The 22,315-nt window shown below is 53.7% G+C and overlaps 1 protein-coding gene across 1 annotated transcript; it reads left to right on the top strand.

Moving 5' to 3' along the window:
* The first annotated feature begins 1,270 nt into the window (after positions 1–1,270).
* LOC116954532 (carbohydrate sulfotransferase 2-like) lies at positions 1,271–19,715 on the top strand. The gene is made up of 3 exons (XM_032975108.2): positions 1,271–4,041; positions 12,949–13,242; positions 17,041–19,715. Exons 1-3 carry the CDS (start codon positions 3,526–3,528, stop codon positions 17,740–17,742), a joined length of 1,512 nt encoding a protein of 503 aa, XP_032830999.1. The 5' UTR covers positions 1,271–3,525; the 3' UTR covers positions 17,743–19,715.
* The last annotated feature ends 2,600 nt before the right edge of the window (positions 19,716–22,315 follow it).

The raw sequence follows: 22,315 nt of genomic DNA, 5'->3' as shown, positions 1-22,315 counted from the left end.
GACGAGCATCTCATTCCCCATCTTGCGTCATCAGACCCAGATGGGATTCAACGCTGGGCATCCCCACATTGCTGCGGTTTGGTGTTGTTTGTTGTTGTTTGTTGTTGTTGTTCTGGGGTCATTACTCCAATGACCCTGTTTGGGACGCAAACTCACACGCGCAAGCAAAGAGACCAAATCGCATGCTGCTAACTCCAAGTCGACCGGCGACCCGGGGGAAAAAATCCCCGCCCACCCCGTAGACGGCATCCAGTAGACACCTCTCACTATGGCTGTGGTTAGTCGTCTGTGGTGGTATGTGTGGTGGTGTGTGTGTGGTGTGTGTGTGGTGGTGTGTGTGGTGGGGTGTGTGTGTGGTGTGTGTGTGGTGGTGTGTGTGGTGGTGTGTGTGGTGGTGTGTGTGTGTGTGGTCGTGTGTGTGTGGTGTGTGGGGGTGTGTGTGGTGGTGTGTGTGTGGTGTGTGTGTGTGGTGTGTGTGGTGTGTGTGTGTGTGTGGGGTGTGTGTGTGGTGTTTGTGTGTGGTGTGTGTGTGGTGTGTGTGTGTGGTGTGTGTGGTGATGATGACGATGCTGCTAGAGGAGCCGTGTACAACAGCTGATGATGATGACGACAATGATTCAAGCGGCGTTACTGATTGTGAGCGAGGGACTGCCCGCACCCTTCACCCATACCACAAGTGACGGTCATCGACCCGACTCAATCGGTACGATGGGTACTTGGCCTCCAATCCTCAATACATGCTGATGATGATCATCATCTATAACCCATTATCATCATCTAGTATCCCATGGCATATCATCATCATCATCACCTCCAACCCCAATACACCACCACCACAACCATCATCGTCGTGACAGAGACACACAATCCGTGACAGAGACACAATCCGTGACAGAGACACAATCCGTGACAGAGACACAATCCGTGACAGAGACACAATCCGTGACAGAAACACACAATCCGTGACAGAGACACAATCAGTGACAGAGACACAATCCGTGACAGAGACACAATCCGTGACAGAGACACAATCCGTGACAGAGACACACAATCCGTGGCATCACAACGCCACTCAGCTGTCTGAATAGTCACGGAGGGGACGTAATCGGCAACACGGAACACAACAACCACCACCATAACCACCACAACAACGACCACCACAACAACCACCACCTCGCAAAGAGGCCCCCTGGTTCCCGTGGCCCATCCGCGCTACATCGCCTTTACTGCTGTGGGCGGAGAGACGGGGCGAGAGGGAGGTGCAGTCCAGAGAGCACACACACACAGAGAGAGACACCGCGCACAGAGACACCACACACACAGAGAGAGAGAGACACCGCACACACACAGAGAGAGAGACACCGCACACACATAGAGAGACACCGCACAGAGAGAGAGAGACACCGCACACACAGAGAGAGACACCGCACAGAGAGAGAGACATCGCACACACAGAGACACCACACACACACAGAGAGACACCACACACACAGAGACACCACACACACAGAGAGAGACACCACACACACAGAGACACCACACACACAGAGACACCACACACACAGAGACACCACACACACAGAGACACCACACACACAGAGAGAGACACCACGCACGCAGAGACACCGCACGCAAAGAGAGAGAGACACCACACACAGAGACACCGCACACACAGAGAGAGACACCACACACACAGAGACACCACACACACACAGAGAGACACCACACACACAGCGACACTGCACGCGTCCGTTCCGAGCGTGACGAGCACACACACACGTACACACAGACACGTACACACAGACACGTACGCACACACACACGCACACACACACGTACGCACAGATGCGTACGCACAGACACGCACGCACAGACACACACACGCCCTACTACACATAAGAATCACGTGTGCTTGTGTGCGCGCGTGCCTGCGCGTGCGTGCGAGCAGTGATGTAATCTACCCTACGACAGCACCCCGAATGTATGGGCAGGAATCCGTTACGGGTCTGCGAGTTGTCATCGCTTGCCGTAGCCTTTCGTGTTGTTGCAAAGCTACCAACTAAGCACAGCAACAAACGCAGCGATACACGACGACAACAACAACACACACCAGCGAATGCGCATTTGATATTCTCAATGGGAAGGGCGTTCGCTTGGTTTCTCTTTAATATTCCGGGCACACGGTGGATGTGAACACCGCGCGCGCGCGCACCGAGCAGGCGCGCAGACAGACAGCAGGCGGCCCGCTCGCTCCTCGCCTCGTTACTCGTTATCAAGAATGCGCACGAAGCTGCAGCAGCAACAACAGCAGTAGCAGCAACAACAACAGCAGCAACAGCAGCAGCAGCAACAGCAGCAACAACAGTAGCAGCAACAGTAAAACAACCAACTCGACTGCGGACCGCTGCGGAGGAGAGAAGAGCGATGCTCGGGTGTCTGGCCTCGCTTCGGGAGTCGCGTCTCGTGATGAAGCATCGCCGTTTTGGATTTTATTGAGCGAGTGACGTTCGTGTCTACTCCGGCCCGGGAAGCAAAACATTATTTAAGAGAGAGAGAGATAGAGGGAGAGATATATATATAGAGAGGGGGAGATAGATCGAGAGAGAGAGAGATCGAAATATAGACAGAGGGGGAGAGAGAGGGAAAGAGACAGAGAGGGAGATAAGGGAGAGATAGAGAGATAGAGGGAGAGAGATATAGAGAGAGGGAGAGAGATCGAGAGAGATAGAGGGAGAGATCGAGAGAGATAGAGAGAGATCGAGAGAGAGATAGAGGGGGAGAGAGAGGGAAAGAGACACAGACAGGGAGATAAGGGAGAGATATAGAGAGAGATAGAGAGAGAGATCGAGAGAGAGAGAGAGAGGGGGGAGAGAGGGAAAGAGACACAGAGAGGGAGATAAGGGAGAGATATATAGAGAGAGAGCGCGCGAGCTGCGTGTAGGGATCGTTGTTTTGGAAGAGAGCCGGAGTTGTAACAGCAGATATATCATCATCGTGATCATCATCATCTATAATCCACGATTCATCATTAGCAGCAGTAGCATAACCATCAGCATCTATAATATATTCTTATCATCATTGCCATTAGCATTAATACACCGTCATCATCATTATCATCAGTAACGTATGATTCTCTAATATTAACATCATTTATAACACATTCACATCATCATCTCTACCTGTAACGCATCACATAATCAATAACCCAACATCATCACCATCATCGTCATTAACAAAGTAAATTACTCATGCATCATCATCTATAACACATCATCATCATCATCTATAACATACCAGCATAATCTATAACACATCATCATCATCTATAACACATCACTATCATCATCTATACCACACCATCCTCATTATCATCATCTATAACAGACCATCATCATTATCTATAACACATCATCATCTATTCTCAACGACACATCGTACGATATTCACGACACATCGTCGAGTCATCACCATCAACTGTCTACCCCCCTCCCCATGCTACGCCATCTCTTTCACGAGTGAATCAACATGAGGGTCCGACTGAAAACCCTGGCGCTGTGGACTGCGTACACGTGTGCCCTCTTAGTAGCAGTGGCCAACGTGCTGGACATCAGGCAAGCCATCGGGCTGGACTGTGCCAGCAGCAGCAGCAAGAGAATCCGAGGCATCGAGCCTTGGAAACCTTCCCCGGAGGCCCGACTCGCCGCGGGCACCAACGTGATTGGTGCCCGCGCGTCGCAAGACGCAGGCGGCGTGGACGCGCCGGGCGGCGAGGCGTTGGAGGCCGTCGGGAAGCAGAAGAAGACGAGAAGCTCCACGCTGGAGCGGAGCGAGCCGAGGACGTTGCGCACCCAGGTGTTCATCCTGACCACGTGGAGGTCCGGGTCGTCGTTCGTCGGGGAGCTGTTTAATCAGCACCCCGGCGTGTTCTATCTCTTCGAGCCCCTCTGGCACGTGTGGCAGGCGCTCTACCCGGGAGACGCCAGGGTCCTGCAGGGGGCGTCGCGGGATATGCTCAACTCTCTCTTCAGGTGTGACCTGCAGGTGAGCGAGCGGATGACCTCGGCATCGATGCTCCGACTCGCGAACAGCACTTGCCCGAGCAGTCTGTTAAGGCTTTGCGGGGCGATGACCTGGGCACCACCACCACCATGATCATCATCAGCAGCAGTCACATCAGATTCGACAGCGTCAACTGCATTGATGTCATCAGCATAATCATCAGCGTTAGCTATCATCATCAGCCAAGTATTGTCAGCGTTGATATCAGCAACAACAGCAGTGGTGATGTCATCATCAGCAGTCTGATCATCATCAGCATCATCAACTAAAGCAGGCTTGATATTAGAGTTCGCATTTACTGTGTCTGTGTGTATATTACAAATTATAATTTATAATTAGTGCTCACTAACAACGACTGCCTATGACGACATCACTCGGACTGTGCCAGACCTCGGCAGCTAAGCAGCATTGAGCCTGGATAGTGCTTGGATGGGCGCCAGATTCGCATCGCGCCGCTGTAGGGGTCACGTTGTAGGCAGTGCCGGGGGGACGGTACAGCAACACCATTGTTGTACTGGGCTTCTATGCTCCAACGTCGGTGAACGTTCCTGGCTCTTTGCTAACCCTCGCTGAGCATTGTGGAGAAGTATGGTCGAATGACCCCCACGACCCGCGCGCGGCGTGGGCGTGCCCTCATCCAGCAGTGGATTGATAAAAGGGCTGTACTTGTAAAGTGCCGCCAACAGTCTAAATAGTCTATACACGGCAGGTTTTGACCTTAATGAAATGCTATTTCAATAGACTATATATATACCCTGGTGTATATATATGACTGCACCCAGTGTCTCGGGACACGTGCGCACGCAACATCGATCATCAGTTTGTCACGCCAGCTAAGCCATTGCAAAAGACAAAATCCTCCATGTAGATTTTGTTAACAGACTGTTGGGGCAAGTGCTGTTAGCCAGCACCTATTGAGACCGGCACGGCACACGAGGGGGTGGGTGGCCAGCACCACGTCCGGTCGCCTTTGTCTCCCTACCGCTGCTGTTTTACACATCGCATCAGGTACTCATTTAAGGCTGAGTTTACCTAGGGGAGGCCCAGAACCGGTCAAATATTCGTCACCGATTTTGGCCATGAGCGGGAATCGAACTTGGGTCGCCGGCTTCGTAATGCAGCGTAGCGCTAACCGCTGCACCACCGCTCCCAACAAGCCATAGCGAGCACGCTCCTAGGGTGAGGACTCTCACAGGGTGAGCACTCTCACAGGGTGAGCACATTCACAGGGTGAGCACACTGATAGGGTAAGCACACTAATAGGGGGAGCACACTAATAGGGTGAGCAGTCTCACAGGGTGAGCAGTCTCACAGGGTGAGCACACTCACAGGGTGAGCACTCTCACAGGGTGAGCACTCTCACAGGGTGAGCACACTAATAGGGTGAGCACACTAATAGGGTGAGCACACTAATAGGGTGAGCACACTCACAGGGTGAGCACACTAATAGGGTGAGCACACTCATAGCGAGCAACGCTGATACGGTTCGAGCTGTTCAGGGAGGGAATTCCCAAGTGGAGCAGTACGAAGGACGAAGCAGATGGAGAAGTGAGGTGACCTGCAGTGTGGTGAGTGAGTGAGTGGGTGAGTGGGTGGGTGGGTGAGTGAGTGGGTGAGTGAGTGAGTGGGTGAGTGACGGGGTGAGTGCGTTGCAGTGCCCTGCAGTGTGGTGAGTGAGTGAGTGGGTGAGTGAGTGGGTGAGTGAGTGGGTGAGTGTGTTGCAGTGACCTGCAGTGTGGTGAGTGAGTGGGTGAATTAGGGGGTGAGTGAGTGAGTGGGTGAGTGAGTGGGTGAGTGTGTTGCAGTGACCTGCAGTGTGGTGAGTGAGTGGGTGGGTGAGTGAGTGGGTGAGTGAGTGAGTGGGTGAGTGAGTGGGTGGGTGAGTGAGTGAGTGGGTGAGTGTGTTGCAGTGACCTGCAGTGTGGTGAGTGAGTGAGTGGGTGAGTGGGTGGGTGAGTGAGTGGGTGAGTGAGTGAGGGGGAGAGTGCGTGAGTGAGGGGGTGAGTGCATTGCAGTGGCCTGCAGTGTGGTGAGTGAGTGGGTGAGTGAGTGAGTGAGTGGGTGAGTGAGTGGGTGAGTGTGTTGCAGTGACCTGCAGTGTGGTGAGTGAGTGAGTGAGTGGGTGGGTGAGTGAGTGAGTGAGTGGGTGAGTGAGTGAGTGACTGAGTGAGTGGGTGAGTGAGTGGGTGGGTGAGTGAGTGGGTGAGTGAGTGGGTGAGTGTGTTGCAGTGACCTGCAGTGTGGTGAGTGATTGGGTGAGTGAGTGGGTGGGTGAGTGAGTGGGTGAGTGGGTGAGTGAGTGGGTAGGTAAGTGAGTGGGTGAGTGGGTGGGTGAGTGAGTGGGTGAAGGAGTGGGTGAGTGGGTGGGTGAGTGAGTGGGTGAGTGGGTGAGTGAGTGGGTGAGTGAATGGGTGAGTGAGTGAGTGGGTGAGTGAGTGAGTGGGTGGGTGAGTGAGTGGGTGGGTGAGTGGGTGAGTGAGTGGGTGAGTGAGTGGGTGGGTGAGTGAGTGGGTGAGTGGGTGAGTGAGTGGGTAGGTAAGTGAGTGGGTGAGTGGGTGGGTGAGTGAGTGGGTGAAGGAGTGGGTGAGTGGGTGGGTGAGTGAGTGGGTGAGTGGGTGAGTGAGTGGGTGAGTGAATGGGTGAGTGAGTGAGTGGGTGAGTGAGTGAGTGGGTGGGTGAGTGAGTGGGTGGGTGAGTGGGTGAGTGAGTGGGTGAGTGAGTGGGTGAGTGGGTGAGTGGGTGAGTGAGTGGGTGGGTGGGTGAGTGAGTGGGTGAGTGAGTGGGTGAGTGTGTTGCTGTGACCTGCAGTGTGGTGGTTGCACAGTGTGGACCGGGTGGAGAATTCTAAGCTACAACAGCTGATTGGGCACATTACGTGCGTCACACATTATTGGATGATGCGTGCAATCATGCAGGACGCGTAATGGGAAGTCATATCGTGTGCAGACGCTCCGTGGATGATTGCATCGTAGTACTGTGAGTGGTAGCGGCTGATGGGGGATGCATCCACCCAGCGGTTGATCGGCCATGGCTGATGATGACGACGATGTTCACGATACATTTGATCCACTTGTCAATGCACAGAAAGCTGCGCTTGCTCGTATTAGAATAACTCACGGCAGCTGCGGCTGTTTCCTTCACGCGTGGGGAATGAATGAATGAAAAAGTCGCACTGGCCATCGTGAATGTGGCTAAAGTGCGAACGTGTTCATCACGTGACCGACCACTGCCCCAATATCCATGGGGTGCCACGGTGGCTAGGAGATGTTAACTACCTCGCCTGGTATGCAGGAGGCCGAGGGTTCGATCCCGACCCTGACGCCTGCTGCTGCTGCTGTATATTTGGAGTCTGCGTGTCTCTCTCCCCCCGTGCTCGCGTGGGGTTCTCTCCTCCGGTTTTCCCCTCCACGTTGAGAATCGACGTCACGCGTTCAGAGTAATTGGCTGCAATAGCTGTGCACGCGATAAGCCACCTCGCTGAGCTGTCATTCGTGATAGCCAGGTTGCTTCTGATAAAAAATAAAAGCTAATTAGCTCAGTGGGCCTTACCTGGTAAAATAAAAAAATAGTTTATGTGTTTAGTTGTACCCGCTGTACATCAGAACCTCCCGATGGCATCGCGAGTGGAGAGCCCAGCCAACGATTCCAACCACGTGCCACAAGTTGGGCCCCCACGTGCCATGTTTACTGGGCTTGCAACGATAATAATACAAAAATAATAAATATTACTAGACACAATCACTTGCGGGTCGCGTTTCAAATGGCGAACGAAACGAGAAGAGGGCTCGAGAAGGCGCGGGGCGTTTTCTGGGTTCGCAGTCCGCGCTATCGCGGAGCGGAACATATCAGCGGGTTCGTGTGGGAGCGTGCGTCACGCGAGATAACGCAGAGTCCGCCCCTCGCCACCATCATCACCACCATCATCATCACCATCATCATCACCATCATCATCACCATCATCATCACCATCATCATCACCATCATCATCGTCGTCAACATTCCACTGGACGGGTTCAGGCGGCGGTGGTGCGACCCCGGTGAAGGGACATGGACAGCAACACACTCACCCACAAAGACAAAGACAAATACAAATACAAATATCCCCCATACAGCCTTAACAGACTGTAGGGGCAAGTGCTGTTAGCGAGCACCTATGAAGGCCGGAACGGTACACGAGGGGGTGGGTGGCCAGCACCACGCCCGACCGCCTTTGTCTCCCTAGTGGCAATATTTACACACCGCACCAGGTACTCATTTGAGGCTGAGTCGACCTAGGGGAGGCGCGGGACCGGTTCAGATAATCGTCACTCGTGTTGGCCGTGAGCGGGAATCGAACCCGGGTCGCCAGGTTCATAGCGCAGCGCGCTAACCGATACACTATCGCTCCCCACTCACTCACCCACACACTCACCCACACACTCAACAACAACAACAACTACCGCCATTCCCCACTAAGTGGCGGTGACGCCACCACGACGCTTGTGTCAGGCTATGTGCACCTTGAGGCCACGTGAAGGGTCGAACGCCCGCTGGAAGGAGGTCACGGGGCAGACCCAGGTGCCACGGGTCGATTGACTAAGATGACTGGCTGATGCACCAACTGTGCCCCCTACTGTGCCAACCTGCTGTGCTTTAGCCACCCGGCGCTCCGCTCGTTGTTGTGAGCGTCGCTCCTCCGCCCTCCGTTGTTGTTGGAGGGCGACTGCCTCCAACTGCCCAGTAGCGTCCTTCACGAGCCTTCTCCACAGAGGCCGATCTTGACACCGCTGGTACCAGTCATCGGCAAGTCCACTCAGCTCCACGTCCTCCTGTACCACATCACTCCATCTCTTCTCTAGCCTGTGCCGCGCCCATTTAGCCCCCTCGATCCGGCCGAACAAAAGCTGTTTCTGCATGCGGTGGCTGGGCATGCGGGCTACATGACCCAGCCAACGCAGCCTTACCTGCCGGAGGAGTTCACTGATGAGACCTTGCCCAGATCTTTCAAAGATTTGTGAGCTCCTCACACAATCCAGCCTGGTTAAACCCAGGATGGCTCGTAGGCAGGCGAGCCTAAATGTTTCTAACCGGCGAAGATGTTCCATTAGGGGGGTCCACAAACTCACCCACACACTCAGCCACACACTCACCCACACACTCACCCAATCAGCCACAAACTCACCCACACACTCAACCACCCACACAGCCACACACTCAGCCACACACACGCCCACTCAGCCACGCACTCACACACCCACTCACCCACTCAGCCACAAACTCACCTACACACTCACACACCCACTCCGCCACACACTCAGCCACACACTCACCCACCCACTCACCCACCACACACTCACCCACACACTCAGCCACGCACTCACACACCCACACACTCAACCACCCACTCACCCACCACACTCACCCACACACTCACCCACACACTCACCCACCCACTCAGCCACATACTCAGCCACATACTCACCACCCACTCACCCACCACACACTCACCCACACACACGCCCACACAGCCACGCACTCACACACCCACTCAGCCACAAACTCACCCACACACTTACCCACCCACTCAGCCACACACCCCCAGCCACACACTCACCCACCCACCCACCCACCACACACTCACCCACACACTCGCCCACTCAGTCACGCACTCACAGACCCACACACTCACCCACTCAGCCACACACTCAGCCACACACTCAACCACCACACTCACCCACACACTCACCCACACACTCACCCACCCACTCAGCCACATACTCAGCCACACACTCACCCACCCACTCACCCACACACTCGCCCACACACTCATCCACTCACTCACTCACCCACTCACCCACACACTCACCCACACACTCACCCACACACTCACCCACCCACTCACCCACCACACTCACCCACCCACTCAGCCACACACTCACCCACACTCTCACCCACCCACTCACCCACCCACTCAGCCACACACTCACCCACACACTCACCCACCCACTCAGCCACATACTCAGCCACACACTCACCCACACACTCACCCACCCACTCACCCACACACTCGCCCACACACTCACCCACACACTCACCCACACACTCAGCCACACACTCACCCATCCACTCACCCACCACACTCACCCACCCACTCAGCCACACACTCACCCACACACTCACCACACTGCAGTTCACAGCAACACACTCACTCACACTATCTTCTGGGGTGTCCACTTTTCAAATGTATCAACTCCCCACGCGAAGATCGCGCGAGGGGCTTTGTTGAGCGCAGCTGCACCGTGGGTGTTGCCGCGCGGTGGTGGTGGCAGCGGTGGTGGTGGCCGTGGAGTTGTTGGTGGTGGCTACCCATGTGGTGCTCGCGACCCGGCGCTGTGTAGGCAGCGAAGGTTGACGGATCGCGCGCCCACTCGTGGAGTCAAACTCCCTTCTTGGTTGGCGTCGAGGAGGCGCCGTACCCTGGCTCGCCTGGAGGAGGAGGAGGTAGAGAAACCGTGGACTCCATCTGCTCCATCTGCACGAGGATACAGCGTCGCTGTTTTCGCACGCACGCGTTTCCTCTGGGTGCTCCAGTTCCCCCCCCCAAGCTATTGAAGTTGACCAAACGTCCAAATGTAGGACCGCAGAGCTCGGGCAATTGTTGGTGGCTCCCGGTTCTGGCTGCCTGTAACTTTAACTTGCTCCAGATCTTAGTACAAACCAATGCCTACCACCAAAACACAGATCCCAGTTCCCGGACATGTGATTACACCAGTGGGTGGATAAGTGGGTGAATTACTGAGTGACTTGAAAAATAAATTAGTACATTAATGTGTTGGTGAATGGGTAAGTGGGTGCCTGAATTAGTGAGTGGGTGGGTGAGTAAGTGGGTAACTGAGTGAGTGAGTGGTTGACCTAATGAATGGGTGACCTAATGAGTGAATGGGTGGGTGAGTGTGTGGGTGACAGAATGGGTGAGTGGGTGACTAAATGCGTAAGTGGGTGACTGAATGAGTGAGTAGATGACTGAATGAGTGGGTGGGTGAGTGTGTGGGTGACTGAATGAGTGAGTGGGTGAGCGAGTAGATGACTGAATGAGTGCGTGGGTGAGTAAGCGTCAGGGTTGCCACCTTATCCACTGGAGTCCACACGTGTACGTACAGTATCTCTCAGTCGGCACGAAATCTGTGATGTGCTGCAGTTCACCGCAACAAAGTTCAACTTAGCAGCAGCACCGGCACCGCGAGATGTGGGTGCAAATCAATTCCTGCTGCCAACCCGAACACCGCCCTGCCAATTTCCGGACTGACCTGGACTCAAAGCCGGGACTTGTGGCAGACCTATTGGCAACCACTGACCCAGAGAGGGAAGCCGCCCCTTAGGGAAAATGTTTCCGATGTATGTTTTCCCTTTCCTGCTTCCTGAGTAAAAAAAAAAGGGGCCCGCCAGAGAGGTTTATGGAGCGAGCTCGTCGTACGAGTCGTTGGGATTATAAATCGGCAAGAGCAGGCGTAGTCAGTTCAAGGCAGTGGCTCATCTCTCGCTCATCTCGCCTCTGTGGAGGCGACGTTTTGTCATGGGATGCACCATTTAACTTTACCGCCGCAGCAATTTTTTTACGGCAGAAGCCACGTGAAGTCTTTTCCAGCTTGTCAAACTTTTTTGAGAAAAAAATTATAATTTTAAGTTGCCTTTACACCCGATAATAATTATACAAATTTTACTTCTTTATTCAGAAAAGCCTAAGGACTGATTTTTTTCTCTCAAGAAGGCCCTGCTACATGCCGTTTCTATTTGAAGACTTTTCAGCCAGGTACCGATGCGTGCTTATGGTCACGAGGCGGACACTGGGTGCCGCGGTGGCTATGAGATGTTAGCGACCTTGCCTAGTATGCAGGATATCTCTTTTTTCGCGTGAATGGGCTGAGACAACCCACTGTAATTACAGGCGGATGAACCACAGAATCGCATCCCAGAATTTCAGCAGTTGCCTGGCGAACCAGCAACCTGCCTCCAGGACCTAATGGCCACTTTAACTCTTTTATTAAAAATCTACTGTGGATTACTACATCGAACCGTGTCAGACCTTAGAAGCTAAGCAGGTCTTGAGCCTGGACAATTCTATGAAATATTTTTACCAGGTAAGGCCCACTGAGCAACACAGCTCTCTTTTTAAAAGCGACCTGGCCATCACAAATGATGTGGAATCATGTGCACATTTATAGCAGGCAAATAATCTGAACGTGTGACGTTGATTCTAAATGTGGAGGGGGAAAAACCGGAGGACCCGGAGAAAAATCCACGCCACCACGGAGAGAGAGAGACACCACAAATTCCAAATATACGGCAGGCATCAGGGTCGGGATCGAACCCACGACCTTCTGCATACCAGGCGAGGGAGTTAACTTCTCATAACCACCGTGGGTAACAACGGGCGGTCACAGGCTGCAGTGGGGGACCACAATCGCGGCGTCGCGGCCGCGCGCCAACATCGGCCGTCGTACCACCGAGCGATCCTTCAACCACTACGCTCCCCCCCCCCAACACTGAACAGCGTGGTGAAGTATGGTCAAATAACGCCCACCCCCGCCCTGAATCCCCCCACGACTCACAGAGCGTGGGGAGGGGGGTCCTTCAGTGCGGGATGGACCGAAGGTTTGGGTTTTATTCCAGCACAGGTAGCAAAAAAAGCCCCGAACTGGGCAGTAGTGGCTGGTACACTCTGGGCCGCCGCCTTCCCAGCGCACGACGCTTCGCCTTCCACCCCTCGCCGAGGAGCCGGCGGTGCTGCTGCTTCAGCGACGAAACAAACGCCGTGGCGTTTCTCCCCAGTCGCTGTGCTGGAACTCTGTCGAGGCGTTGTTTTCTGAAACGCTACGCCGGCTAAAATCGCCCCCCCCCCCACCCCCCCAGGTGTTCAACCTGTACGGCAACGGGCAGAACATGACGAGTCGCGACATCTTCCGCTCGCCGCTCAACCGCGCGCTCTGCTCCCCGCCGCTGTGCCCGGCGCTGGCGCGGCCCCGCGGGGGAGCGGCGCCAGCGCTGGTGGACGAGCGCGCCTGCTCACGCCTCTGCCCCCCGCGCCCGCTCGCCGACGTGGAGGCTCGCTGCCGCCGCCTGCCGCTCGTCGTCATCAAGGGAGTGCGGATCTTCGACCTCGAGCTGCTCGCACCGCTCCTCCAGGATCCCTCGCTCAATCTCAAGGTCGGGCCCTTGGGATGGGATGTGTGGGATGGGATGTGTGGGATGGGATGGGATGTGTGGGATGGGATGTGTGGGATGGGATGTGTGGGATGGGATGGGATGTGTGGGATGGGATGTGTGGGATGGGATGTGTGGGATGTGTGGGATGCGTGGGATGGGATGTGTGGGATGGGATGTGATGTGTGGGATGTGATGTGATGTGTGAGATGGGATGTGTGGGATGGGATGTGATGTGTGGGATGTGATGTGTGGGATGGGATGTGTGGGATGGGATGTGTGGGATGGGATGTGTGGGATGTGATGTGTGGGATGGGATGTGATGTGTGGGATGAGGTGTGTGGGATGGGATGTGATGTGTGGGATGAGGTGTTTGGGATGAGGTGTGTGGGATGTGATGTATGGGATGGGATGTGTGGGATGTGATGTGTGGGATGTGTGGGATGTGACGTGTACGTGAGTGAATGCGCTGTCACGGCTACCAACTCCAGTCACAATCATCTGAACCGATCCTGAGCCTCCCCTAGATGGACTCAGGCTCAAATGAGTACCTGGTGCGGTGTGTAAACATCAACACTGGGGAGACAAAGGCGGCCGCGCGTGGCGGTGGCCACCCACCCCCTCGTGTGCCGTAGCGGCCTTCACAGGTGCTACTCACTAACAGCACTTGCCCCAACAGTCTGTTCAGGCTACGGGGGTGAGTGGTGAGCTCAGAAGGTGAGTGCGGTGCCTCATGAAGGTGCAGCACATTGCGTGGGAGCATAGAGGTAGAGTACAAGAGTAGCGCTTGCTGCAACAGGCTGTAACTGCAGCCTATAGCACCTGTTTGTATGGACGTGGTCTTCCGTCAAGCACTCAACCCTGATTAGCCATCTGTGATACGATCTGATTCACACGTGTAGTGTTAAACTAAAATACATCTACGACGTTGTTATTAAAACTTCATTCGCCATGTTCCAGTTTCGAGAAGGCAGGGGAGCATAGCTGCGGTGTAGAAGTGCAGTACAACAATGCATTTTGGTCACCGGTCTTTTAATGAGCCGTTAACGCCGCATTGAGCCCTCAGCGCGAAGTGCTTTCAAGGTCTCCACGCGCGGTGTCCACGCACACGTCTCGGCCGCTGGCGCGGGCTAAGACTACGTGGAGGTGCGAACGTCGTAAACGATACACGAGATGCCACACCCGTGGGCACCGCGGTGGCTAAGAGATGTTAACTCCCTCGCCTGGTATACAGGAGGTCGTGGGTTCGATACTGATTCTGACGCCTGATGTTAATTTGGAGTTTGCGGTGTCTCTGTCTCTCTCCCCGTGGTCGCGTGGATTTTTCTCCGGGTCCTCCGCTTTTTCCCTCCACATTTAGAATCAACATCACGCGTCTCGAGTATTTGGCTGCTGGAAATGTCCGCGTGATTGGCCACTTTGTTGAGCGATCATTTGTGATAGCCAGGCCGCTTCTGCAAAAAAAGCTATACAGCTCAGTGGGCCTTACCTGGCATAATAATAATAAAGTTTACAGTTGAGTCTTTAGTTAAACAAAAGGAGGTGCGACATTTGGCTTGGAGGTGGCCACAGCCACTCATGCTGCCTGTCTCAAGCCGCAGTCCGGTCGCAACGCGCTGCCCGAAGGAGACGCTATGATCACCCTCACTGCCTTCCACGTGTGTGGCTGCTGTAGTGTCACCCCCCCCCCCACCCTCGATGTCATTCGCAGGAGTAGGCCGTTGTCTGCCGGCGTCAGGGGTTCATAGTTTGGCAAGTTCGAAAATTGACACCGCAAACCACTCAATTGGAATGATACACACAGCAGCAGGAGCAGCAGCAGCAGCACGATCAATCATTGCCCCCTACTGGCAGCAGGCGAATGCGCCAGTAAATCGGACTCATCCAGCTCTCTTGAGCGAGTTCTCATCTGGTTTAAAAAAATATAAACATTCAACTTGAACTTTCATTTGACTATTTATACTGCGTGTGTGTGTGTACGTATGGTGAACTTCTGTCGCACCGTACGTAGCAGACCGTGCTCATCGGAGATGCGTGTGTTTGTCGGGAGTGGTGGGACAGAGTGGCTGGCGCAGTGCACTACATACTCCAGCCATCTGGCTTTGATTGCCAGTCACAGAAAAAAAGACAAAGATCCCCCTGTATAGCCTCAACAGTCTGTTAGGGCAAGTGCTGTTAGCGAGCACCTATGAAGGCCGCCACGGCACACGAGGGGGTGGGTGACCAGCACCACGCCCGGCCGACTTTTTCTCCCCATGACGATGTTCACACACCGCACCAAGTACTGATTTGAGGCTGAGTCGACCTAGGGGAAGCCCAGGATCTTCACTGGAGATGGCCGTGGGCTGGAATTGAAACTCGGGTGGCCGGGTTCGTAGCGCATCGCGCTAACCACTGCACCACCGCTCCCCACAGCAAACAGTGTGAGTGGCGAGTTATCCCCAAACGGGTCGTAGTCCAGTAGCTTTGTCACCTGCCCAGGTTTGATCCGGTTGGGTTGTCACCTGCGGGGATTGGCAGCCGTGTTCGGGTGACGGCAGGACATTGTTTGTACCGAGATGCGGCAGCGGTGCCGTTACTGCGTCGAACTTGACCGCAGTAAGCGGCAGGGGACGGTGTCGATGATGGACCGAGAGTGCTGCCTGGGAAACGCCGCCTGGATGTGGCCGGCAGGGTAGAGGCGGCGAGCCGGCGAGACGTGGCGCTACCCCCTCCCCACCACCCTCACCCTGTGCGTGTCATTCCACACTTGCCCTGACAGGCTGTCTCGGCTACACGGGGACTTTTGTCTTCGCGCGGTGATGATTAATCGGCGGCGTCGAGCGCCGTGCCGCGTTGCCGCGGACGTGGGTTTACTGCTGCGAGCGCCATCGCCGCGAGATGGATGGAGGGAGGGGAGAGACTCGGCAGGGAGGCAGAGAGACGGCACGGGGAGACAGACGGAGAGATGTGACCGGCAGACGGAGAGCAGGACACGCACCACGCGTACAAGGATGGATGGCAGTGTTCATGCGCTGCGCTACGCGAGAGACACATCTCAGATGTTATTGTATACATGCTCGCCGAGCTGCATTTTTTTGAGGTCGCACTCGTTACACACAAAGTGCGAGCCACAGATGAACCACAATACCTCGCTGATCTCGTCAAGGGGCGTAAACAATCATCAGACGAAACTCCGGGCCATCCTCGCAGCACCGAACAAAGGTGGTCACGGCACCGCGCGCTTTCAGGTGCGCTTCTGCGGCCGTCTGGAACGCTCTTCCTTCCGATATTAGGAAACCGCTGGAACTATGCACTTTTTAATCATCTAAATTGAAAACTAATTTCTTTAGAACTGATTTTTGCGTTTATATTGCTGTTGTCTTTCCCCCGCACCTCCGATTAGCACGGTTGGCGACGTACGGTGCGAAAAAAGTTCAACGTACATACACAGACAGCATTTATGAGCTAGAAACATCCCGAGGTGTAGAGGTTCCAGAATGGTTCGATTTCCGCTCACGGGCGACACCAGTGACGATTATCTGAACCGGTCCTGGGCCTACCCTAGATCGACTTAGCCTCAAATGAATACCTGGTGCGATGTGTAAACATCGCCACTGGGAAGACAAAGGCGGTCTATGGTGGTGCTGGCCACCCACCCCCTCGTGCGCCGTGCCGACCTTCATGGGTGCTCGCAAACAGCGCTTGCCCCAACAGTCTGTCAAGGCTACACGGGGACCTTTGTCTTTGCGTTATAACGTCTGTCGCACCCCCCTCTTCCAACACGTCCCCACACACCCCCCCCCCCCGCGGGCCCCCCAGGTGATCCACCTGGTCCGAGACCCGCGCGCGGTCGCCAGCTCCCGTCTCAAGTCCAAGCACGGCCTCATCCGCGAAAGCCTCCAGGTGGTGCGCTCGCTGCGTCGCGACAAGGCCCACCACCACCTCCTCCTGCAGCGCTCCCACCGCCCCCTCGGCTCGCCCGACGACGCCGACCCCGCGCCTCCTCCACCGGCGTCGTCGGGCCGCGAGCGCCGCGCGCCGGGCGGCCCCTCGCACCCCAGCGAGCTCAACGCCCTCGCCGCCATGGGGCCGATCTGCGCGTCGACCGAGCGCGCCGTGGGGGCGGCGCTGGCGTCTCCGCCGTGGCTGCGCGGCCGCTACATGCTGGTGCGCTACGAGGACGTGGTGCGCTCCCCGCTGCGCTCGCTCGGCGCCATGCACGCCTTCGCGGGCCTGCGCCCCGAGCCGGCCCTCGGCGACTTCGTGCGCCGAATGGTCGGAGGGGGAGGAGGCGGAAACCGCTCCTCGGCGGCGGGGGGCGGCGATCCGTTCCGCGTGGGCTCCATGGACGCGAGGGCGGCGCTGGGCGAGTGGAGGACGCGCCTGGCCGTGCAGCAGGTGCGCCAGGTGGAGGACAACTGCCGGGGGGCCATGGCACTGCTGGGCTACATCCCCGTGCCGGCCGGCGCGCGCTCGCTCGGCCAGCCGCTGCTCGCGCCGCTCGACTTCACGTACGCGTGAAGGCGTCGGGAGGCGCGGTGGGGACGTTTGTTGTTGTTGTTGTTGCTGCTGCTGCTGCTGCTGTTGTTGTTGTTGTTGTGGTGCCCGTGCCGTGTGCCGAGTGTTGACGGGTAAGGTAGCGCATTTGGCTCAGATGCCCCACGCCGTCTACATCTCATCATCTCATCATCGCATCATCGCATCATCTCATCCATCATCTCATCATCTCATCCATCATCTCATCATCTCATCCATCATCTCATCGCATCATCTCATCCATCATCTCATCCATCATCTCATCATCTCATCCATCATCTCATCATCTCATCGCATCATCTCATCCATCATCTCATCCATAATCTCATCCATCATCTCATCATCTCATCCATCATCTCATCATCTCATTATCTCATCATCTCATTGCATCATCTCATCCATCATCTCATGGCATCATCTCATCCATCATCTCATCATCTCATCCATCATCGCATCATCTCATCCATCATCTCATCGCATCATCTCATCCATCATCTCATCGCATCATCTCATCCATCATCTCGTCGTCTCATCCATCATCTCATCATCTCATCCATCATCTCATCTCATCCATAATCTCATCGCATCATCTCATCCATCATTGCATCATCGCATCATCTCATCCATCATCTCATCATCTCATCCATCATTGCATCATCGCGACCCGCTACACTGCCCTGCTGCAGTCCCGTCAAGGGGAGCCCCCAGCAGTAGCCATCCCTTCGCCGCATGTAGACGACTCGCATAGATACCCATGGAACTTTAGAGACCCGTAGACTCACAGAGATCCATAGACTCACACAGAGTAGGTCCATAGACTCACACAGAGACCCATAGACTCACACAGAGTAGGCCCATAGACTCACACAGAGACCCATAAACTCACACAGAGTAGGCCCATAGACTCACACAGAGACCCATAGACTCACACAGAGTAGGCCCATAGACTCACACAGAGACCCATGGACTCACACAGAGTAGGCCCATAGACTCACACAGAGACCCATAGACTCACACAGAGTAGGCCCATAGTCTCACACAGATACTTATAGACTCACACAGAGACTCACAGACTCACACAGAGATCCATAGACTCACACAAAGACCCACGGACTTACACAGAGACCCATAGACTCACATGGGGGCCCGTAAACTCGCAGAGATTGCCACAGACTCACACTTAGGCCCCCAGGCTCGCACAGATAGCCATAGGTAAGTATGCATGGATAAGCATTTAAAGGATGTTTCAATGCCCCCGGAAACTCCAAGCACTTTGCACCTCATCTCAACCATTCCAGTGCCCTGCTGAAGCCCAGCCAGGGGTAGCCCCCCCCCCACCACCCCTCCCAATGGCACAGTTGTCCACAACACTGCCTTGAGAATGGACATTCGTCAGCTGGTAGGGGGGCGATGTTGCTGTGGGGGGTCCCCTCCCTCATAAGTAAGTTGCGAGGAGTTCGAGGCGTTGCTCGGAACTACCGGCGGCCGTGCGGTCGCTGCTCAGTGGCGCAGGAGTGGGGGGGGGGGGGTCAGCGGGAGCCGCGGAACGACTTCCGCGGTCCCTTCGCGTGACCTCTCGCCCACGCACTCGTAGAGGGGGGCTAAGGGGGGCAGCACTTTCATCACGCACGCTCCCAACGGGGGGATGTTCGCCGCGTGACGCTCACAACCGATGTTATTTCATCTCAGAGATGGAATCGAGGCAACGTTTATTGCGGAGCCAAATCTAACTGTGATGCGGTGTATTTTTGTTTATTTGTGCGGTGATTGGCGACCCAACTTACCGGCTTAATCACAGACGGCTACCTGGATTTGAACCCAGGATGTCAGTGCTCTGAGCCACCCAGCCACATCTCTCAAGATTCTCACTTTATACCCCAAGGACTTAGTTTTGTTTTGCCTGACGCGTGTATTTAAAGGTCCTATCAGTGTAACAACTAAAAAAGACTTGGTAATGAGTACAGGGTCCGAGTGATGTCTGCCCTTTAATCGACTCTCCATTCGCCATATCTTATCAATCTGCCAAACCGAAGGCTGTGACATCGTTCCTCGAGACGCGTGGCAGCGGCCGAGTCTGATGCGCTTCGATAAGAAACCCAGATCGCGGATTGTTACCTGGGTGGACAGCACCATCGTCATCTAGCGTCATCGATCAACATCATCATCATTCGTAACCATCATCGATGATGTTATCACATCGTTGTGAAGATCTTCATTAATTGTCGCCATCATCGACGCTGCCATCATCTTCTTGTTGCTAATGTCACTCGTCATCGTGCTTTCGGATGCGCTTCTGCGGCCGTCTGGAAAGCTCTTCCGTCCGATATTAAGAAGCCGCTGGACCTACGCACGTTTAAATAATCTACATTGATAATTCGTTTCTTCAGAACTCCTTTTTGTGTTTAGTTTGATGCCCTTCCCCCGCACCTCCGATTTGCACGGTTGGCTACGTACGGTGCGAAAGAAGTTCTACTCACATCACCACCACCATTCCTCTGTGTGCTGTACAACGAGCGCAGCTTTGTGGGAATATAACGGGGGGGGGGGGGGGGGGGGTGTTGGGAAATCCCTGGCCACCTCCACCATGGCAATGTGGAAATATCCATCTCAGCACGCGCGGAACAACACAAATAACACAAACACGCCAACACAAAGGCAAATATACAACACAAACACGTCAACACAAACACGTCAACACAAACACTTTAATACAAACACGTCAACACAAATAACACAAACAGGTCAACACAAACACGTCGACACAAACACAAACACGTCAACACAAACACTTTAATACAAACACGACAACACAAATAACACAAACACGCCAACACAAAGGCAAATATACAACACAAACACGTCAACACAAACACGTCAACACAAACACTTTAATACAAACACGTCAACACAAATAACACAAACAGGTCAACACAAACACGTCGACACAAACACAAACACGTCAACACAAACACTTTAATACAAACACGTCAACACAAATAACACAAACAGGTCAACACAAACACGTCGACACAAACACGTCATGAGAAACACAAACACGTCAACAACACAAACACATAAACACAAACACGTCAACAACACAAACACATAAACACAAACACGTAAACACAAACAGGTCAACACAAACACGTCATGAGAAACACGTCAACACAAACACGTTAACACAAACACATCTACACAAACACGTCAACACAAACACGTTAACACAATCACATAAAGACAAACACGTCAACACAAACACGTAGACACAGCATACATGTACAACACAAACCCGCACAACACAAACACGTCAACACAAACACGTCAACACAAACACGTCAACACAAACACGTAAAACACAAACAGGTCAACAACACAAACAAGTCAACACAAACACGTCAACACAAACACATAAACACAAACACGTCAAAACAAACACAACACAAACACGTCAACACAAACACAACAACACAAACACGTCAACACAAACACGTAAACACAAACACGTTAACACAAACAGGTCAACACAAACACGTAAACACAAACACGTCAACACAAACACGTCAACACAAACACAAACACGTCAACACAAACACGTCAACACAAACACGTCAACACAAACACGTCAAAACAAACACAACACAAACACGTCAACACAAACACAACAACACAAACACGTCAACACAAACACGTAAACACAAACACGTTAACACAAACAGGTCAACACAAACACGTAAACACAAACACGTCAACACAAACACGTCAACACAAACACGTCAACACAAACACGTCAACACAAACACATAAACACAAACACGTCAACACAAACACGTCAACACAAACACGTCAACACAAACACAAACACGTCAACACAAACACGTCAACACAAACACGTCAACATAAACACAAACACGTCAACACAAACACGTCAACACAAACACGTCAACACAAACACAAACACGTCAACACAAACACGTCAACACAAACACGTCAACACAAACACGTCAACACAAACACATAAAGACAAACACATCAACACAAACACATAAAGACAAACACGTCAACACAAACACATCAACACAAACACGTCAACACAAACACATCAACACAAACACACAAACACAAACACGTCAACACAAACACGTCAACACAAACACGTCAACACAAACACGTCAACACAAACACAAACACGTCAACACAAACACGTCAACACAAACACGTCAACACAAACACATAAAGACAAACACATCAACACAAACACATAAACACAAAAACGTCAACACAAACACATCAACACAAACACGTCAACACAAACACAAACACGTCAACACAAACACGTCAACACAAACACGTCAACACAAACACGTTAACACAAACACATAAAGACAAACACGTCAACACAAACACATCAACACAAACACGTCAACACAAACACATCAACACAAACACACAAACACAAACACGTCAACACAAACACGTCAACACAAACACGTCAACACAAACAACAGGAGACGTCGCTCCGAGCAGCAGGCGCGGAGCATCACTGAAGAATGCGCAGGAG

The sequence above is a fragment of the Petromyzon marinus genome, chromosome 55 (genome assembly GCF_048934315.1).
Source record: "Petromyzon marinus isolate PM22_M1 ecotype Great Lakes invasive population chromosome 55, UKy_Petmar_22M1.pri1.0, whole genome shotgun sequence".
Lineage (NCBI taxonomy): Eukaryota > Metazoa > Chordata > Hyperoartia > Petromyzontiformes > Petromyzontidae > Petromyzon > Petromyzon marinus.
The sequence above is the reverse complement of the archived record's forward strand: the minus strand, read 5'-3'. Positions and strand labels throughout refer to the sequence as shown.